The sequence below is a fragment of the Vidua chalybeata genome, chromosome 12, assembly GCF_026979565.1.
Source record: "Vidua chalybeata isolate OUT-0048 chromosome 12, bVidCha1 merged haplotype, whole genome shotgun sequence".
In the NCBI taxonomy this organism is placed as follows: Eukaryota; Metazoa; Chordata; class Aves; order Passeriformes; family Viduidae; genus Vidua; species Vidua chalybeata.
In genome coordinates this window covers 16,768,717-16,783,126 of record NC_071541.1, presented here as the reverse complement: position 1 = coordinate 16,783,126, position 14,410 = coordinate 16,768,717, and the positions used below count along the sequence as shown (strand labels likewise).

At 40.4% G+C, this 14,410-nt stretch overlaps 1 protein-coding gene across 1 annotated transcript in view; it reads right to left on the bottom strand.

Moving 5' to 3' along the window:
* DOCK3 (dedicator of cytokinesis 3) overlaps nucleotides 1-14,410 on the bottom strand; it is a 184,866-nt gene that overhangs the window by 71,158 nt on the left and 99,298 nt on the right. Inside the window, exons 13-14 of the mRNA XM_053953429.1 lie at nucleotides 10,244-10,332; nucleotides 7,998-8,123 (exon numbers count right to left, since the gene is read on the bottom strand). Of these exons, the coding sequence (XP_053809404.1) occupies nucleotides 7,998-8,123; nucleotides 10,244-10,332 (215 nt within the window). The remainder of the gene's footprint in view (nucleotides 1-7,997; nucleotides 8,124-10,243; nucleotides 10,333-14,410) is intronic.

Below are 14,410 nucleotides of genomic sequence, written 5' to 3'. Positions count from 1 at the left end.
AAACCCCACAGAACTTGTTCCTTAATTTACTGTAGGGACAAACAATAGAAGCTCTCAGTCCTGCCTTTGCTTTCAGTTTTATTTCTGGAGATAAGTATAACTCTTTAGCATGGAAAATCCAGCTCTGTGGCTGCCAGTCAGTGCTTCCTGCTGGGAACTCTCTGTGAATGGCAATCTGTGTGCAGAACGTGCTCCTTTTTCCAGGAGCCTCCCTCTCCTGCAGGGTCAGTGCTGGGAACACCTCCCAGCCAGAGGCTGAGCTGCCAGGGGGCATCAACAGGGAAAAGAAGACAGCAAGAGCTTGGTGAAAGACCTCAGATATTGGATCTGGTTTGGCTTATCAAAGCACAGCATCAAATGCAACAATCCACAATAGAGAAAATTATCTCGGGGATCAAAATCAAGCTGAGATGCCTCTATCCTGATTATAGGGATAGCAAGGAAATACAAAATTCATCACAAAATATGGTTTAAGTTGGGCCTTTTGTTTTGAAAATCCTCCTGCTCAACAGACTCCATCCCCTTCTCTCAGTGGTTTGCTCAATTAGGAAAAAAGTTTCAATTTGTATGCTGTAAATCTTAATAGAAATTAATTGTACTCACTATAATTAGCATTTTGGAGCTCCCTACTTATGACCTCTTTTCTGGAAGGCAGTCTGGCTACGCAAAGTCCAATGTCAGATAAAAATCATTTTCCAGCCTAAATTAAAGGCAGCATTTGGTTATATATAGGATCTTATCTTCTATTAAGCTTAACAGGAGGGATATTACTCCACTAATTAAAAAAAATGCCTTTGGGGTGGGGTGTAGAGGGATCTTAAAACCAGTGGATTTGCATAAAAAGTTAAGGGAAAGGATGGGAAAATGTATTATAGAGAAATATAACAGTGTATCTTCTCTTGTAAAAACAATCTATTGGATCTTCAAAAAATAAAAAAGATCACTACACACAGTAAAATAGGAAACATATGTATCTAACAAAGACAAAAAGCATTTAACCATCAGGTAGGGTGATTATTTTGGTGGAAATCACCTTCCTACAAGGAACAATCTCATTTTCCTAACATGTCAGTTGACCAGAGGCCTCACAAGCATTTTGTTTTTCTCCATTTGCCTGTGGTTTTGAGGGATTTGAGCTCTATACCCCAGTGGGTGGCACAGAACCCAGAAGAAATGCTTGAGCACAGAGCAGTTTATTGCAATCTCTGCTCTGAGTGTGCTCAGAGAGAAAGCTGAGCCCCTTGTGGGGCTGGGCACGCAGGGACAGCGGGCACAGGACACCTGGCACGGGACTGCACCACGGTGCCATCAGCAGGACCAGGAGTGCCCAGGGCACACAGGGCTTGGCCAGATTAATTCCATTGGAAAGAGACAAGGAGATAAATAATGAACTTGTTTAAGATGTCAGACCATTCATGCAAATGACTGCACAAACAGTCCTGGGCTTGTGACAGCAAATCCTGCATTTTGGGGGAAAACCAGGCTGGTAGCTCAGCTTGGACCACAGAGGCCTCAGGCCTTTCCAAACAGCAGCACAGAACAAAAAACTGGGTGAGCTGTGGCCTCCCACCATCAGAACAGGAATAAAAAGTGCTACAAGGCCAGTGGGCCATGGGTATTTATAGAGCAAAGCCTGCTGATGTCATTTTAAGCTGAGGTCCCTGTGTTGGATGGCTGTCAAGGATGAACTGAAAACCTCAGAGAGAGTTTCCAGAATGGGATTTGTTTCAAAGCTCATCTCTCTATTGTTTTCCAGTTAAAAACAAAAGTAAACTTCTTTTTAGCATAATCCATACACTTTTTATACACATGGTTACTGACATTAATTCCATATCAAATGTCTTGAAAGACAGTATTTTCCATGATAATATTAAAAAAAAAATCTGATATTTTTTGGGGCTCTTTCTTTATCAATTCCCTTCACCTTCACTGGAGTTTTGTTTTGTCTCTTTTAACCTATTTACGAGGCCCAATGTCCAACATACAAACATGTTGTTTAAATTATAAATCATAAATTATAGCTTGGGGGGGGCTCACTTGTATTGACCTCAAACTATTTTAATGGTAATGGGGGCAAAAAGGAGTGGTGGAAAAGGCTACATGAGCCAAATATTGATTTTGCATTTGCAGTATAAAGGAATGTACTGGAAGACTTCCAAATCGTTATTTATCATTTTCAAGACTTAATAACCTGAAGCAGCCCAACAGCCACTCCTTGTGCAGTCTCCAGCAGAAGAAATGGGAGTTTATCCTGACAGGGTGTGTAGGTTTTCCACTGGAAGACTGACCAGTTACTTATACTGCAAAATAGTAACAATTTACAGGAACTGTCTGCATTCAATCAAACACTTTTTATTCAGGGATCCTAAAGATTTTGGACACTAAGGACAGGAATGGTCCCTGTTTTGTGCAGAAGAATACTAGATCAAAAAAGGGTACATAATTCACAGAAGTTTCTGCAGGAGAAAGAGACACAAATTTCTGATCACTCAATTCTAACAACTTCATTTTCTGAGCTTGTGACTTTGTGGACATGTAATATATCCCTGCAAGCTGGGGAGAAGTGGCAGCTCCCAGAAGTTGGTGTGTGTAGGTCTTGTTTCAACTAAGTAAAATAACTATTTACCCAGAGAATATTGATTTTTTTAAGGTGAAAGTTTGGTCTTTTACAATTTAGGCAGCCAAGGGAAAAAAAATCAGAATATTAATGTTTAGGTTTATTTTTATGAAATTGCTGTGCTGGTCCTATTCACTTAGGGCCCCACACTGTGATGCACTGTCTGCTGGACTCTCTAACACCCCTGGGTTTGGCATCTCTTAAAAAAAAAGTGGCATTTCACAGAAGAGTGAATGGCCAAGAAAGTTATTCAAAGTATCTTCCACAATCTGAAGAAAACCCAAACGTGTGCATTTATGTCCCATCCATAAATGAACAACCAGAGCCAATCAGCATCACCCCACTGACCTGAGCCAAGTTACAGCAGCTCAAACTGAGGACTTGGGCCAGCAAGGAAAGCTTTCAAGCAAAGCATAAAGCGTAGAGGATTTCATGTGCAGTGTTATCTAGCACATGTTCTGGCTATTTGTTTGAGCTCCCTGAAGGGAACTGCTCTGCTTCCTGCCTGAGACTCTCACATTATCCCAGCCATTTCCTCTCTGCATGGCTCTTCCCAGGAAGCTGCTGCTTTGGAGGGGCCAGTGATGGGTCCCTGATCTCAAACAGCAGAACTCCATCCTCACCTGGAGGTGCAGCTGCCTCCAGTGCACACACAGAGCTACCTCTGGAGGGCAGGGACTCCAGCACAGCTGAGGTTGACAGGAGCAGCTTTGTGCTCATCACAGCACTCCTCCAAACCAAAGGGACAAGGACAAACTGGCCAAGGGTCAGTGGGAAGGGTCTCCAGCACCCCTGTGCTGCTTTCTGGCTGCCCCTCGGGACTTGTTCCTCCCACTGTGGGACTCTGCCTGCCTTTAGTGGTGCCACCCCCTCTGCAGCCCCTCCATGTTCCCACTGCCTTCCTGGCACAGTCCCACTCTGGGGATCACATCTCATCCACTTCTGCAGCTCATTTCTCTGGCCCTTCACCAGCCAGGCAGTAGGTTTTTTTTAAGGCCTATATTCTTGAAATAGTTACAGTGAGCAACTATTAACATAATTGTGAGCAATATTACAGCAACAAGGGGAAACAAAGCTTTATCTGCTGCCTCTATGGCAAATTAAATTAGCTTTTTTTTCTCTAAAGAGAACATTATGCAAGTTTAACTCCGTGTGCTTCTCCAGCTTTCACTGAGCAACACAATTGTTTCAAAGAAAAGGGACAAGCAATACTTATTAGGTTATTTGCTACCCATTGTTTGACTTCTATGTATAGAAAAGAATTTCTACAATGCCCTTTTTAAATGCAGTGATTTCCCTGGAATAGTTGCCTTTCAGTAGTAGGAAGTTGTTTTTTAATGCTTTTTGTCTCCGCCAACTTTCCATTTCCACAAATTTATTTATGAAAATAATACTTTTTATTCTCTCAAAAAGTAGACACTTTTTGGTGATAATTATTACATAATTATAGCTTTTGGTCTTGTTAACACCCTTGCCATGAACACGCTGAGAATGGCTGATAGATTTTACCATGTCCTTTCCTCAATGCATTTTTGCTATGACTTTGTGCTCACTGACTGAACAGATGCTGAGATGCTTCTCACCTGTTTCTTACTGATTCACCTGTCACAGTGACTAAATTTGCCTGAAACCCTGTGGTATGAAGAGAGACAAAGTCTCCACATCCCTGTAACCGAAGTTTCCCTGTGATGTTATGATTCGCTGTCTTTATCAATCCCAACATTCCATGGAAGATATGAAAATGGGAAAAAAGCAAGCAAATAGCAGACATTACACAGAAAAGCAGAAACTTACACCCAACAATCTTCATCTCTGCATCAGAAACAAAGGGGAGAGAATAAAGGGAAAGGAACAGGAGAGAAGTCAGGAAATTAAGACAAGGAGAGAGAAAAAAGAGAAAGAAACATCACTCACGAGTCGGAGATGAAGCATGCACTTTTCATCAGAGGATCAAAGGAAAAGACAGAATACTTATCAGCACATGGGCAAGGGGAGGGATGTCCTTGGGGGACTGACAAACACCAAGCCTGTGCAACAGATTTCTGCTCAGCAAGTCCTGCACAAAGCCCAGCTGCAATCCCCAAGGAGCAGCACAGGCCTCACTGCTCTCAGCTCTGGGAAAGGTAAAATTGGCACCATCAGATGCATGGCCTTAAACCCAGGAACAATTTAGAAAAGGAATAAAAATCAGCAAACCACAAATAAACAAAACCCCACCATAACTTCTTCAGGAGGCTGGTTTGACTGAATCCCCTCTGACTTTGCCAAAAAAGATAACTGAAGTCTTTATGATGCTCTTGTCAGATCACAACACAGTAGGAAACAAAGAACATTTTATCTTTACAAAAGAAGGCAGGAAGGGTTGTGTTGTACAATATTAAGCTTGTTCTGCATAACCATGCAAGATACAAACCCATAAAGACCAGTTTCACTTTGTTTCTTAATGATGATCAGCTACCACTGATGTTGCTCCTGTCTGAGGGACAGAAAAAGAGGGCTTGATACAGGGAGCTAATGCTACAGCTTAGAAAACAAAAAGGGATAGGAAAACTGTAACGAGACACAGCTACAAAATTTTAATAGTTAAGATGTGCACATGTGAGAGGATTTCCTGTTAAAAAAGAAAATGAAAACGTTCAAACCTATAACAAAAAAAAAAAGTTGAAATGCTAGAGCTATTTACTTTTTTAAAAACAGATTTCTTGGTTCAGCAGAATGATCACTGTTTTTTTACAAGTACCAGGTGACAAAGTCTTTATTAATTTATTCATAAAAAACATTTTTAAATGACACTGTCCTGAAAAATCTGTATCCACTTGCAAAATACAAGATATTAATTTTCTGTGCTGTTTTCTGGAAGAGGAAACCTGTGTTTAATGACAAACAGTTCTGAAGCAAGGAAGAGGCAGTTTGACAAAGACTATTAAAGCAGCAGACATGGCTGAGTACTGCTAATGTGCATGACAGTGTGTGCTAATGTGCTGAGTACATGCTAATGTGCACATTAGTCTTTTGTTAGGGGTTTTTGTTTCTTTTTTTTTGGTCATGTGTGTCCCCAGTGAATTATTTTTCAACTTTAGACAATACTCATAAAGCTAAGGAAGAATGTTTGAGCCTGGCTGCAGAAACAGAAGCACAAAGTCTATTGATAGACATTCCTTGTTCATGCAGCTGGGCTAATCCATCTGAAAGGTAACACAACCCAAATGTTCTATCCTGGATGTCAGGCAAACTTCAACTCCAACTGCATCTGTTGTGTTAAAAGCAAACAAAAGGCAAATATCTACTGTCACTTGAGTACATCACTTTGATTTCAAAAAAACCCTGATTAGTAATTAGACTGAACACTCTTTGCTGCATCAGTGGAGCTCCATTACATTTCAATCTCCTCATTTTCCAGAGATTTCATTATTCTGGGGAATACCCAAGATAGTGAAAGCCTTTGTTTGGAGCCCCATTCATGACTATCCCTCTCTTCACAGCTCCTCTGTACTCTGGCAATGTTCTAGTTTATAACCACAGTGAAAGTTGATTCACACTTCCTCAACTGCTTTGCTTTTCATACTTGGTGTTTACAGACATGTACAAACTGCCTTTCCTCACAAATAGAAGCATTATTCTTACAATGCCTAAAGCTCTACATCTAAACTCAACATATTAATACCTCTTGTAGCATACCTGGAACCAAGAAGTTCTGTGCCCAGATCCTCTAGAGAGGCAGGAAGCATTTAATAGCAGAATGGTGATCCTTCCACACATTTGTTTCTATCAATCAGCATTTTGAGCATATATATATATGTGTGTGTGTGTGTGTGTGTGTATAAATGTATATTAGTCCAATTCCAATGAGGTTATAATCTTAAAACCCCAGTGTTTTCTCCAAAAAGAACTGTGGTTCTCACAAAGAGAATCTGGAAATTTGGATTAGCTGCAGTGAAAAGAGAATTTTAAAAGCTTAGGGCAGGAGTCCTGTTTGTATGAGCTGTGCTGACCTGTTTGCTCTAGCCCTGGCCCAAAGCCTTGCCCAAAGCAGCAGATACAGGGAACACACTGTGCACTTTGCAGAGTGGCCAGGGCCCAGAAAACAAAAAACATTACTCAGGGAACACTGAGGACATGAAGCTGTTCCTTCAGTTTCAGTGGCCTGAAGCACCTGAGGTACAGCTTTATCCACAGAAATGGAGGATCAAGCAGTTCTTGGAAGAGAATCAATTCCCTTGCACAGGTGTGTAAGTGTGACACATCCAGCTGTGATCTCAATTACAGCAGATCACCTTGCAGCTGCTGTGCCTGTACATCAGCCTGCAATAATTCATCTTTTCCCTATTTGATTGCTTTGAGTTATGCCTGGAACTGCTATAAGGTCATTAAGAACCAAAACTTATAATTGTTTTTATAGCCCACATCCTCTGCTGCTCTGTTACCACCATTTTCAAGCTCATTAGTAAATATACACATGTTGTTCTAAATCCTTTGACTCTTTAGTTTCTAGAAATGCTTCCCACTTACTCCCTATTTTATTGTGGTTTCTGAAGAGTTGCCATAACGAGGCTACAACTACTTCTGGTACTGATGTCTCACTGCAGCCTTTTGAGTAATAAAATCTGATGCTTTTCCCATTATGCTTTCACCAAATCTCCCATGTCTGTCAAGTCATTCTTGGCCTTGCTCATCACATCAATGAAGTAATAGTTCAAATGCTACTAATTTGCAAACCCATTTCTTACCACACTGCAAAAGTCAAGCCACTGTAACACCAGGTTTTATGTGGTTGCATGACTGCCCACATTCTGGGTTTTTCTCTAAATGAACTCTTGGCTGTGCTGGGGCTGCCAAGCCAAGAAGCATCTCCAGCTGCTGCTCCAGAGGTGAGGAGCAGCGGAAGCACAGCAGGGCTGCAGCCAAGCCAGTGCATGGGCCAGCTGCTCTGTGAGGCCAGAGGGAAAATCTGACCAGGTCTGCACCTTCTCTGCTTCTCATTACAAAAGGATCACACAAACTCAAAAACATCAAGGTAGCAGAGTGGAAACTAATTTTTTCCAGGATTTGGATTGCTGGGAAGAAGAAATTTCATGCATTTAAAAAGAAACATCTATATGCTGAGTGTACAAGAGGGATATTAACTGGCTGGGGTTGTGTGGAGCATCAGAGCAATCTTTCCAGATCCCCTTCTATCCACATGATTTTAATACCTTCTATCACTGTCATGCTGCTCCTGACAATGTTTTAGCATTTGCCTCCCCCGATTTGGCATTTACTGATAAATAAGACAACTCTGTTACAAATCCCACTCAAGTAAAGTGCCCATTCCAGTTGCACTTGATTGGGAAAGTATGAGAAAAGAATGACCAGTATTTTAGCCTGGAGCTGCTCTGTTTACCTGGCATTATAACATCAGGAAATCCCAGCTTCCTGGTGACAGAAACGCCTCTGTTAAAGATCATGGGGTTTTCCCTTCGGATCTGCTCCATGTCACCACGAAGAAGCTGAAGAGATATTATAAGTCCTGGGGAAAAAACCAAACAGGTTCATTGTTTCTGACCTAAGAATTAGATTCTGTGTGTACAAAGCATGCAGGTAAATGAATGTTTTGCTCCACAGTTAATTAATACAATATATAAACACAGAGTTCTTTTCTCCCTTGAAAACTGAAACTGTTGAAACAAAACTTGTTGAAACAAAAATTGTTGAAACAAAACTGTTAAAAGGGATCAGTCAAGAACACAGAATTGTATTAAAATACAACTCCTAACAATCAGAATACTTAATTTTGCAGATGTGTCCCAGGTACAGAAAGTACTTCCATTATTTCTTTTCCTCACATGCAGCAGGTTATGACACATGTATGAGCAATGCCACTTCTGTCTGAGGGACCACCAACCACACAAAGCTCTGGAACCTCTCTAAAGTACCTTTAATTCTGCTTTATACCATGAAAAAGATTTAAATCTCAAAGTGTATCTGTTCCACTAATTTCTTTAACTGCTTCATAGAGGGCTGATGACTTTAAATGAAATTCCCAGCAGTTCCTCAACAGGTTTCATGTTTGGCCAACTGGCCAAACTGACTTCAGCAACCAGTTCTGTTGTTCAGTGGATAATCTGAGCAGCTGGATTAGGAATAATTACACACTTTATTTCAGTCCAGCTGTTTTCTCTACTTGCTTTTACAACATAGGAGAGTGTACTGGTAAAATGATGAAGTCCAGCATTACCATATGAAAAAATACCAGGATTGAGCTCAGCCATTCAAGCCCAGTCTCACCTGCTGAGCACACACTACCAGCTCCACACATCCATGCGAATTACCTGCACAGAGCAATTTTCCACGTTCTTTATCTCCTTCAGTGTCTTGATCAAGAGTTCTTTCTGTCCTCTCTGTTCACTGCCCAGAACAACACACACCAAACTAAACCCTGCCTTGGATGCACATTTTTGCACAAGCCAAAGTCCTGCTCTTTGCTAAGCTCAATATCTGGGCTTTGTGACCAATATTTAGTCACCATTTTCTCAGACAAGTTACCAGGGAAACAAAACCAGGAGTATCATGTACCTCCCACCCACTTCCTGCCTTCTCCACTTGAAATAATTTTCAAGCCTGTTGTTTGGCTTCAGTCAAATTTGGCAAATAAGCAGATACCCAGATTACATGAAGATTGTATACATTTAATGAATACTAGGAGTTGGGATGAAAAAAAATGAGCATAAAGCCTTAAAATGAAGAAAAAGGGAGGCCAACCAGCCAGCTGGACAGTCAGCATGTATGTACTGAAAAGCTGCCAAAACATGGATTTGCAACTGCCCAGCTGGGAAGGCAGGAGAGCACTGCAGGGAAAACACTGGTTCTGAAGCCATGGAAAAAGTCCAAATCCTTTGAATACCATGTATAAGGGTGTCTGTGTGTGCAGAACGTTTCACAGCACACAAGAGACATGTTCATGAGAAATCAGCCTTGACTATTTTTGCCTTACAGGAAAACTTGTTCATTTTATATCCTTTTTTTGCTATTAAAAAGCAAACCAATTAAAATAAAATTAAAAAATTCCAGTGTAAAAGGAGTGGAGCAAATTTGGAAGTTCAGACATGTTGCTCAAGTTTTCAAATTATAAAGAATTTAGGAAGATCTTTTAATGATGACTAGTGGATAACTTTAACAGGGGGAGCAGGGAATGAAACCAGCTTTACACACAGTAAAATTCCATACCTGCAAAATGTTTTATTTGCTTAGTGTTGTGCTTAATCTCTTCTATGGGAGTGTGCACTGCATATTCCACTACAGTGCCTCAATATGCAAACAAGCAGAATTAAGACAAATTCAGTTCTTGGACATCACCATGAGTCAGGCACTTGGTAATGAATGCAGAACTGGCTGTAATGAAGCTGAACTGTACCCTATCAGCTGCTTCATTGCGAATGGGAAAGCAGTGATATCTCTGAATTAGCAACTACATACACCATTACATGAGGTAAACAGATAAGACAGGTTTTACTTTCCCTATTTATCTGTCATTAGTTACGAAAGGAAAACCTCACATCTCAGTAAATTTCTCTGCTACAAATAATCAGCTGTTCCCTACAGGAGTTGTTCAGCTGTTGCTCTGACAAACAAGCCCAAGGAGATATTTACCATAGTTGGAGCTGGGGGCTGTGTATTTGGTGCTGGACTTGCGGATGATGTTCTCATGGATCTGGCACCATTCATTTTCATTGTTACACCTAAAATAAAAGGACACTAATTCAAGTGAAATGCTTTCACTGAATCATCTTAGAACACGACAGTCAACTTTGCTGTAGAGATAATATGAAAGCTTGTAGGGTTTGGATAAATGAGAGAAATCCCTCATAACTCTTATTTTTAAAAGTGGAAGGAAACAAAATATTCCCTAATAGTTATGTCCTTTCAATGGACGCTTTGGAGCTCTTCTGTCATAAAAGCCATTGTTCCACTCTTCAGATTATGACAGAATGAAGAAAGCTCTGTATGTTCTCTCTGAATTGTCCTGTGGAAAATGAGTGCTACACTTCTGTTCAGGATGCAAAGCACAACATGCACGTATGGAAGTGCCACTGAGACAGGAACCAAGGAAACCAGCCTCACATTCTAAGGCCACAGGCTACTGTCCCACAGGATGGGAGAGACCTCAGCCTGTGGAGAGAAAGGCAGAGAACTGAAGTGACTTTCTTTATCAAGCTTTTACATGAGCAATGAGCCATATAATCTTCTCCCATGTGAAAAAAAACTGGCACCTTTACCACAAACAGTGCTATTGGCTAAAAAAGAAAGGAAAAGCACTATGTTGCTCAAGTCTAACAGCATTTTAAATGCCTCTGTCCTTTATTTAAATCACAACGGCAAGATTCAATGATTCCCCATGAAGTCAGCAATTTATAACTCAGCAGCAATAGTGAATCTCATTTCTCCTGAAAAGCAATTGGATTAAACAATTTAATTAAACTTCTGTCCTATTGACTCTTAAAGGTTAAAAAAAAAGAGAAAAGCTAATACTCCAAGCTTTCAGCTCCTAGAGTTCTGAGAAATAAGCCACTTTGTACAAGTTCTCCAAAGATATTTCCATTTTTTCCTTTTTTGCTTCCCCCCAAGAGTACAACATGTCAACACAGCCAGGGTAAGACACACAGCAGCTCCTGTGAAGACAGTGGGGATGTTTTTGTTTGCTGCATTATGTAACTGAAGAACAGCATGGCAGAAGGAATTCAGGCTATCTACAAGTAGGAACTGGTAATTTCCTACAGCTTCAATCTTGCAAAACCATGTGCTGCCAAGAATAATTAGGTAACCCCTAAAGCCTGTGATGGCAAAATTACTGACACCCCCAAATGTTCTTAGAACAGCAAAAGGCACAGAGACAACTTGGAACAAATGAAATACACAGAGCATTTCACTTGCTCTACTGCCCACCTCTGGTAAGTACTATGTCCCTTCTGGGAGGAGACACCAGTTCCACACAGTCACACAAGGCAGATAGCATGAAGTGACCTAGCAGAACTTCACAGGACAGTAAATTGCACTTCCCAAAACAATCCCTCAAAACCAAAACACAACAGAGCTAAGGCATTAATGGGCAGCACAAACGCCCTGCCAATAATTGTGGTGTTGTGCGCTAATTCAGCTCATTCATCAAGAAAAAATAAAAATTATCTTCACATTGTCAAGACATTAGGAGTCATTTATCCTACTCCACATAATATTCTCCTAAAAGTAGAGAGAGAACCTGTAGCACAAACTCTATACCATTCTCCCTCCTCACAGTTACAAACAAACGTCTAACCTGAGGTGATTTTTTAGTTGCTGTACCAGCCTATGGAGTGCAAGTTAAAATAGGTTTTAGCCTCCAATGACTTATGCCTGCAAATTAACCTGCAACTAAGTTACCCCAAGATCAACTTAAAGCCAGTTTGTACCAAGTGCCAGTGGAAGCTGCACTTTGCATTTCCTGGGTGCCAGGAAGGAAGATCTCCCAGCTTTACAGGCTGGCCTGGAAACACTTGGAATGTGTCTTACTGTGCTCACATTTTACTTGTCCAAATACCAAGTATATAAAAGAATCCATTTCTCCTTTAAATAACAATTCAGTCCTGAGCCATCCTTCACCTTTGAGGCTGGCTGGTTGAGCAGCAAATGCACATTTGGAATGTTTTCCATCCCACAGCAGCCCCCGGTGTCAGCAGCTGGGGACAGCAATGGGATGTGAGCTCTTGTCCAGCTGGGCAAATAGCAACAATGGAACAGCAAAAGGGAAAGGCATTCAGGCATTAATGGGTAAGAATTTAAAGATCTAGGGCTGGAGAAAGAGGAAAAAAACTGAAAGAAAATAGGACAGAAAAAAAAAGCCCAGAAAAAGTGAGTATGGAAAAGAAATGCATGAAGTTTTCAAGGGAATTGTAAAATGAACAAAAAGAGTAACGTTCAATGAGCAAAAAATTTCATTAAAGATAAAAATTAATATAAAATATTAAGTCATTTCAGTAAAAATGGACTGAGAATTTAACTTCCATCTCGCTTTTAAATTATTTTACATATATATTAAAAAGAATAATAAAAGTAAACCTTTATGCTTTTGCATAATGAGCTTATAACTACAGCTGTGGTACTCTATCCTCTTAGGGAGATTTTAACATGTGGGATTAACAAAGAGAAAAATCTCAATTGTGAGAAAAAATATTTTTTAGACATAAATCTTTAACAATAATAAGGCAAGCTGAGGAAGACTGGTGAAGTAAATTGATTTTTTTCCCCTCCCATACGCATTCCCTTGTGGATTTCAACAGACGTCTCCATTTACAGACCATGTATTTGTTTCAGTCTTTGTTAGGTTTTCAGTCTTTCAATTTTTTTCCAGCTTCTCCCTGTGAAAAGGCTTTTCTAGCTGTCTCATTTGTGGCAGCTGTAAGCTTTAGCCACATAGTGTATATGTGTAGGAATGCTTTTTACTGCTCCTTGAAAAATACAAATACACCTCTCTCCTTACTTCATCTTTATGATGTTTTGGAGTTGGCCTGAGGCATTTTAACAGTAATCAAAATGAGAGCAGCAGGTAAGAAAATCAGTTCGGGGCTGTTAAAGCACTTATATTCAACTTTAAACTTCCAAAGGACAAAACCCTGTCATTTCAAATGTAGCCAACAAACAGGAAAAGGCAGGTTAGCTAAAGGAACATGCAAAGAGAAGATGCACGAGGCAAACCTGTGACAACTCTGTCATGAAAGACCAACAGCTATCAAAGCTGCAAAGGGAATGAGCTGGTGCCCCTCAGATATATCCATGTTCCCTCCTGAATATTTCTGCTGGAGGTTTACACAGAACACTGCAAACAGCAGCAACATAAAAGAATACTGTACAAGCCTTACAGCAGCCCAGGAGAGTGATAATAGTGATAAAGAAGCACAAACATCTGATTACAGAGCTGAATTCAGCCAGGGGCTGTCCCTCCCCACATGAGGAGCAACTGGTGCAAATCTGCTGAGGAATTTGGGCAGAAACTGTTGGTGCTCTGGGTGCTGTGAAGGGAATCCACATTACCAGAACATTGCAGATCAGCAGGAAGAAAAGGGAAGCTCTGTATCCTGTGATTTTTATTCCATCACTGTACCAAGACTTTGGGTTGCTCTAAAGGGCTGTGTGACTCCACTTGTCACTGACAAAGCCCAGTGTTTCAACAAGTTTTTCTTGTTCAATTTTTCAGAAGCTATAGAAGCATTAAATGGGCAACAAAACAGAAATCTAATAATCAGAATGTTCAATTTCTGTAAACATTCAAAATGTTGCAATTGCAATACATTAACACCATATCTACAAAGCCAGTAGAACTATCTACCCAAAACCCACTGCTCTGAGATAAGCTGAAACTGAATGTGACAAAAGGCCAAGACTGGCCAGATTCTACTGACAGAGAGAAGAAAGATGACCATTTTCTTTCCTATAATTTGACATTTTTGCTACAGTTTTCATAACTTTTGGCAAAAGAAGAATGAAAAAGCTGACTCTGAGAGACTTTTGTTTGGACTTAAGAGATTTCTAATGCATGAAGAGACATTCAATAATCTTCAGTGAACAGTAAAAGACATTTTTTCATTTAGTTTTCCTTGAAGGTCACATTTTCTGCTGCTGAATGCACTTCTCAAAGAATGACAAAGTTCCATCACCCACCAAATTATTTTATTACCCTCAATAGTGGCCACAGACCACAGAACAGTGTCAGCTGTGCCTCAGCCCATCTGCAAAGCAGATCTTGCCAGTATCTATCCTCACTGACAAGGGATTTGAATATTCCCT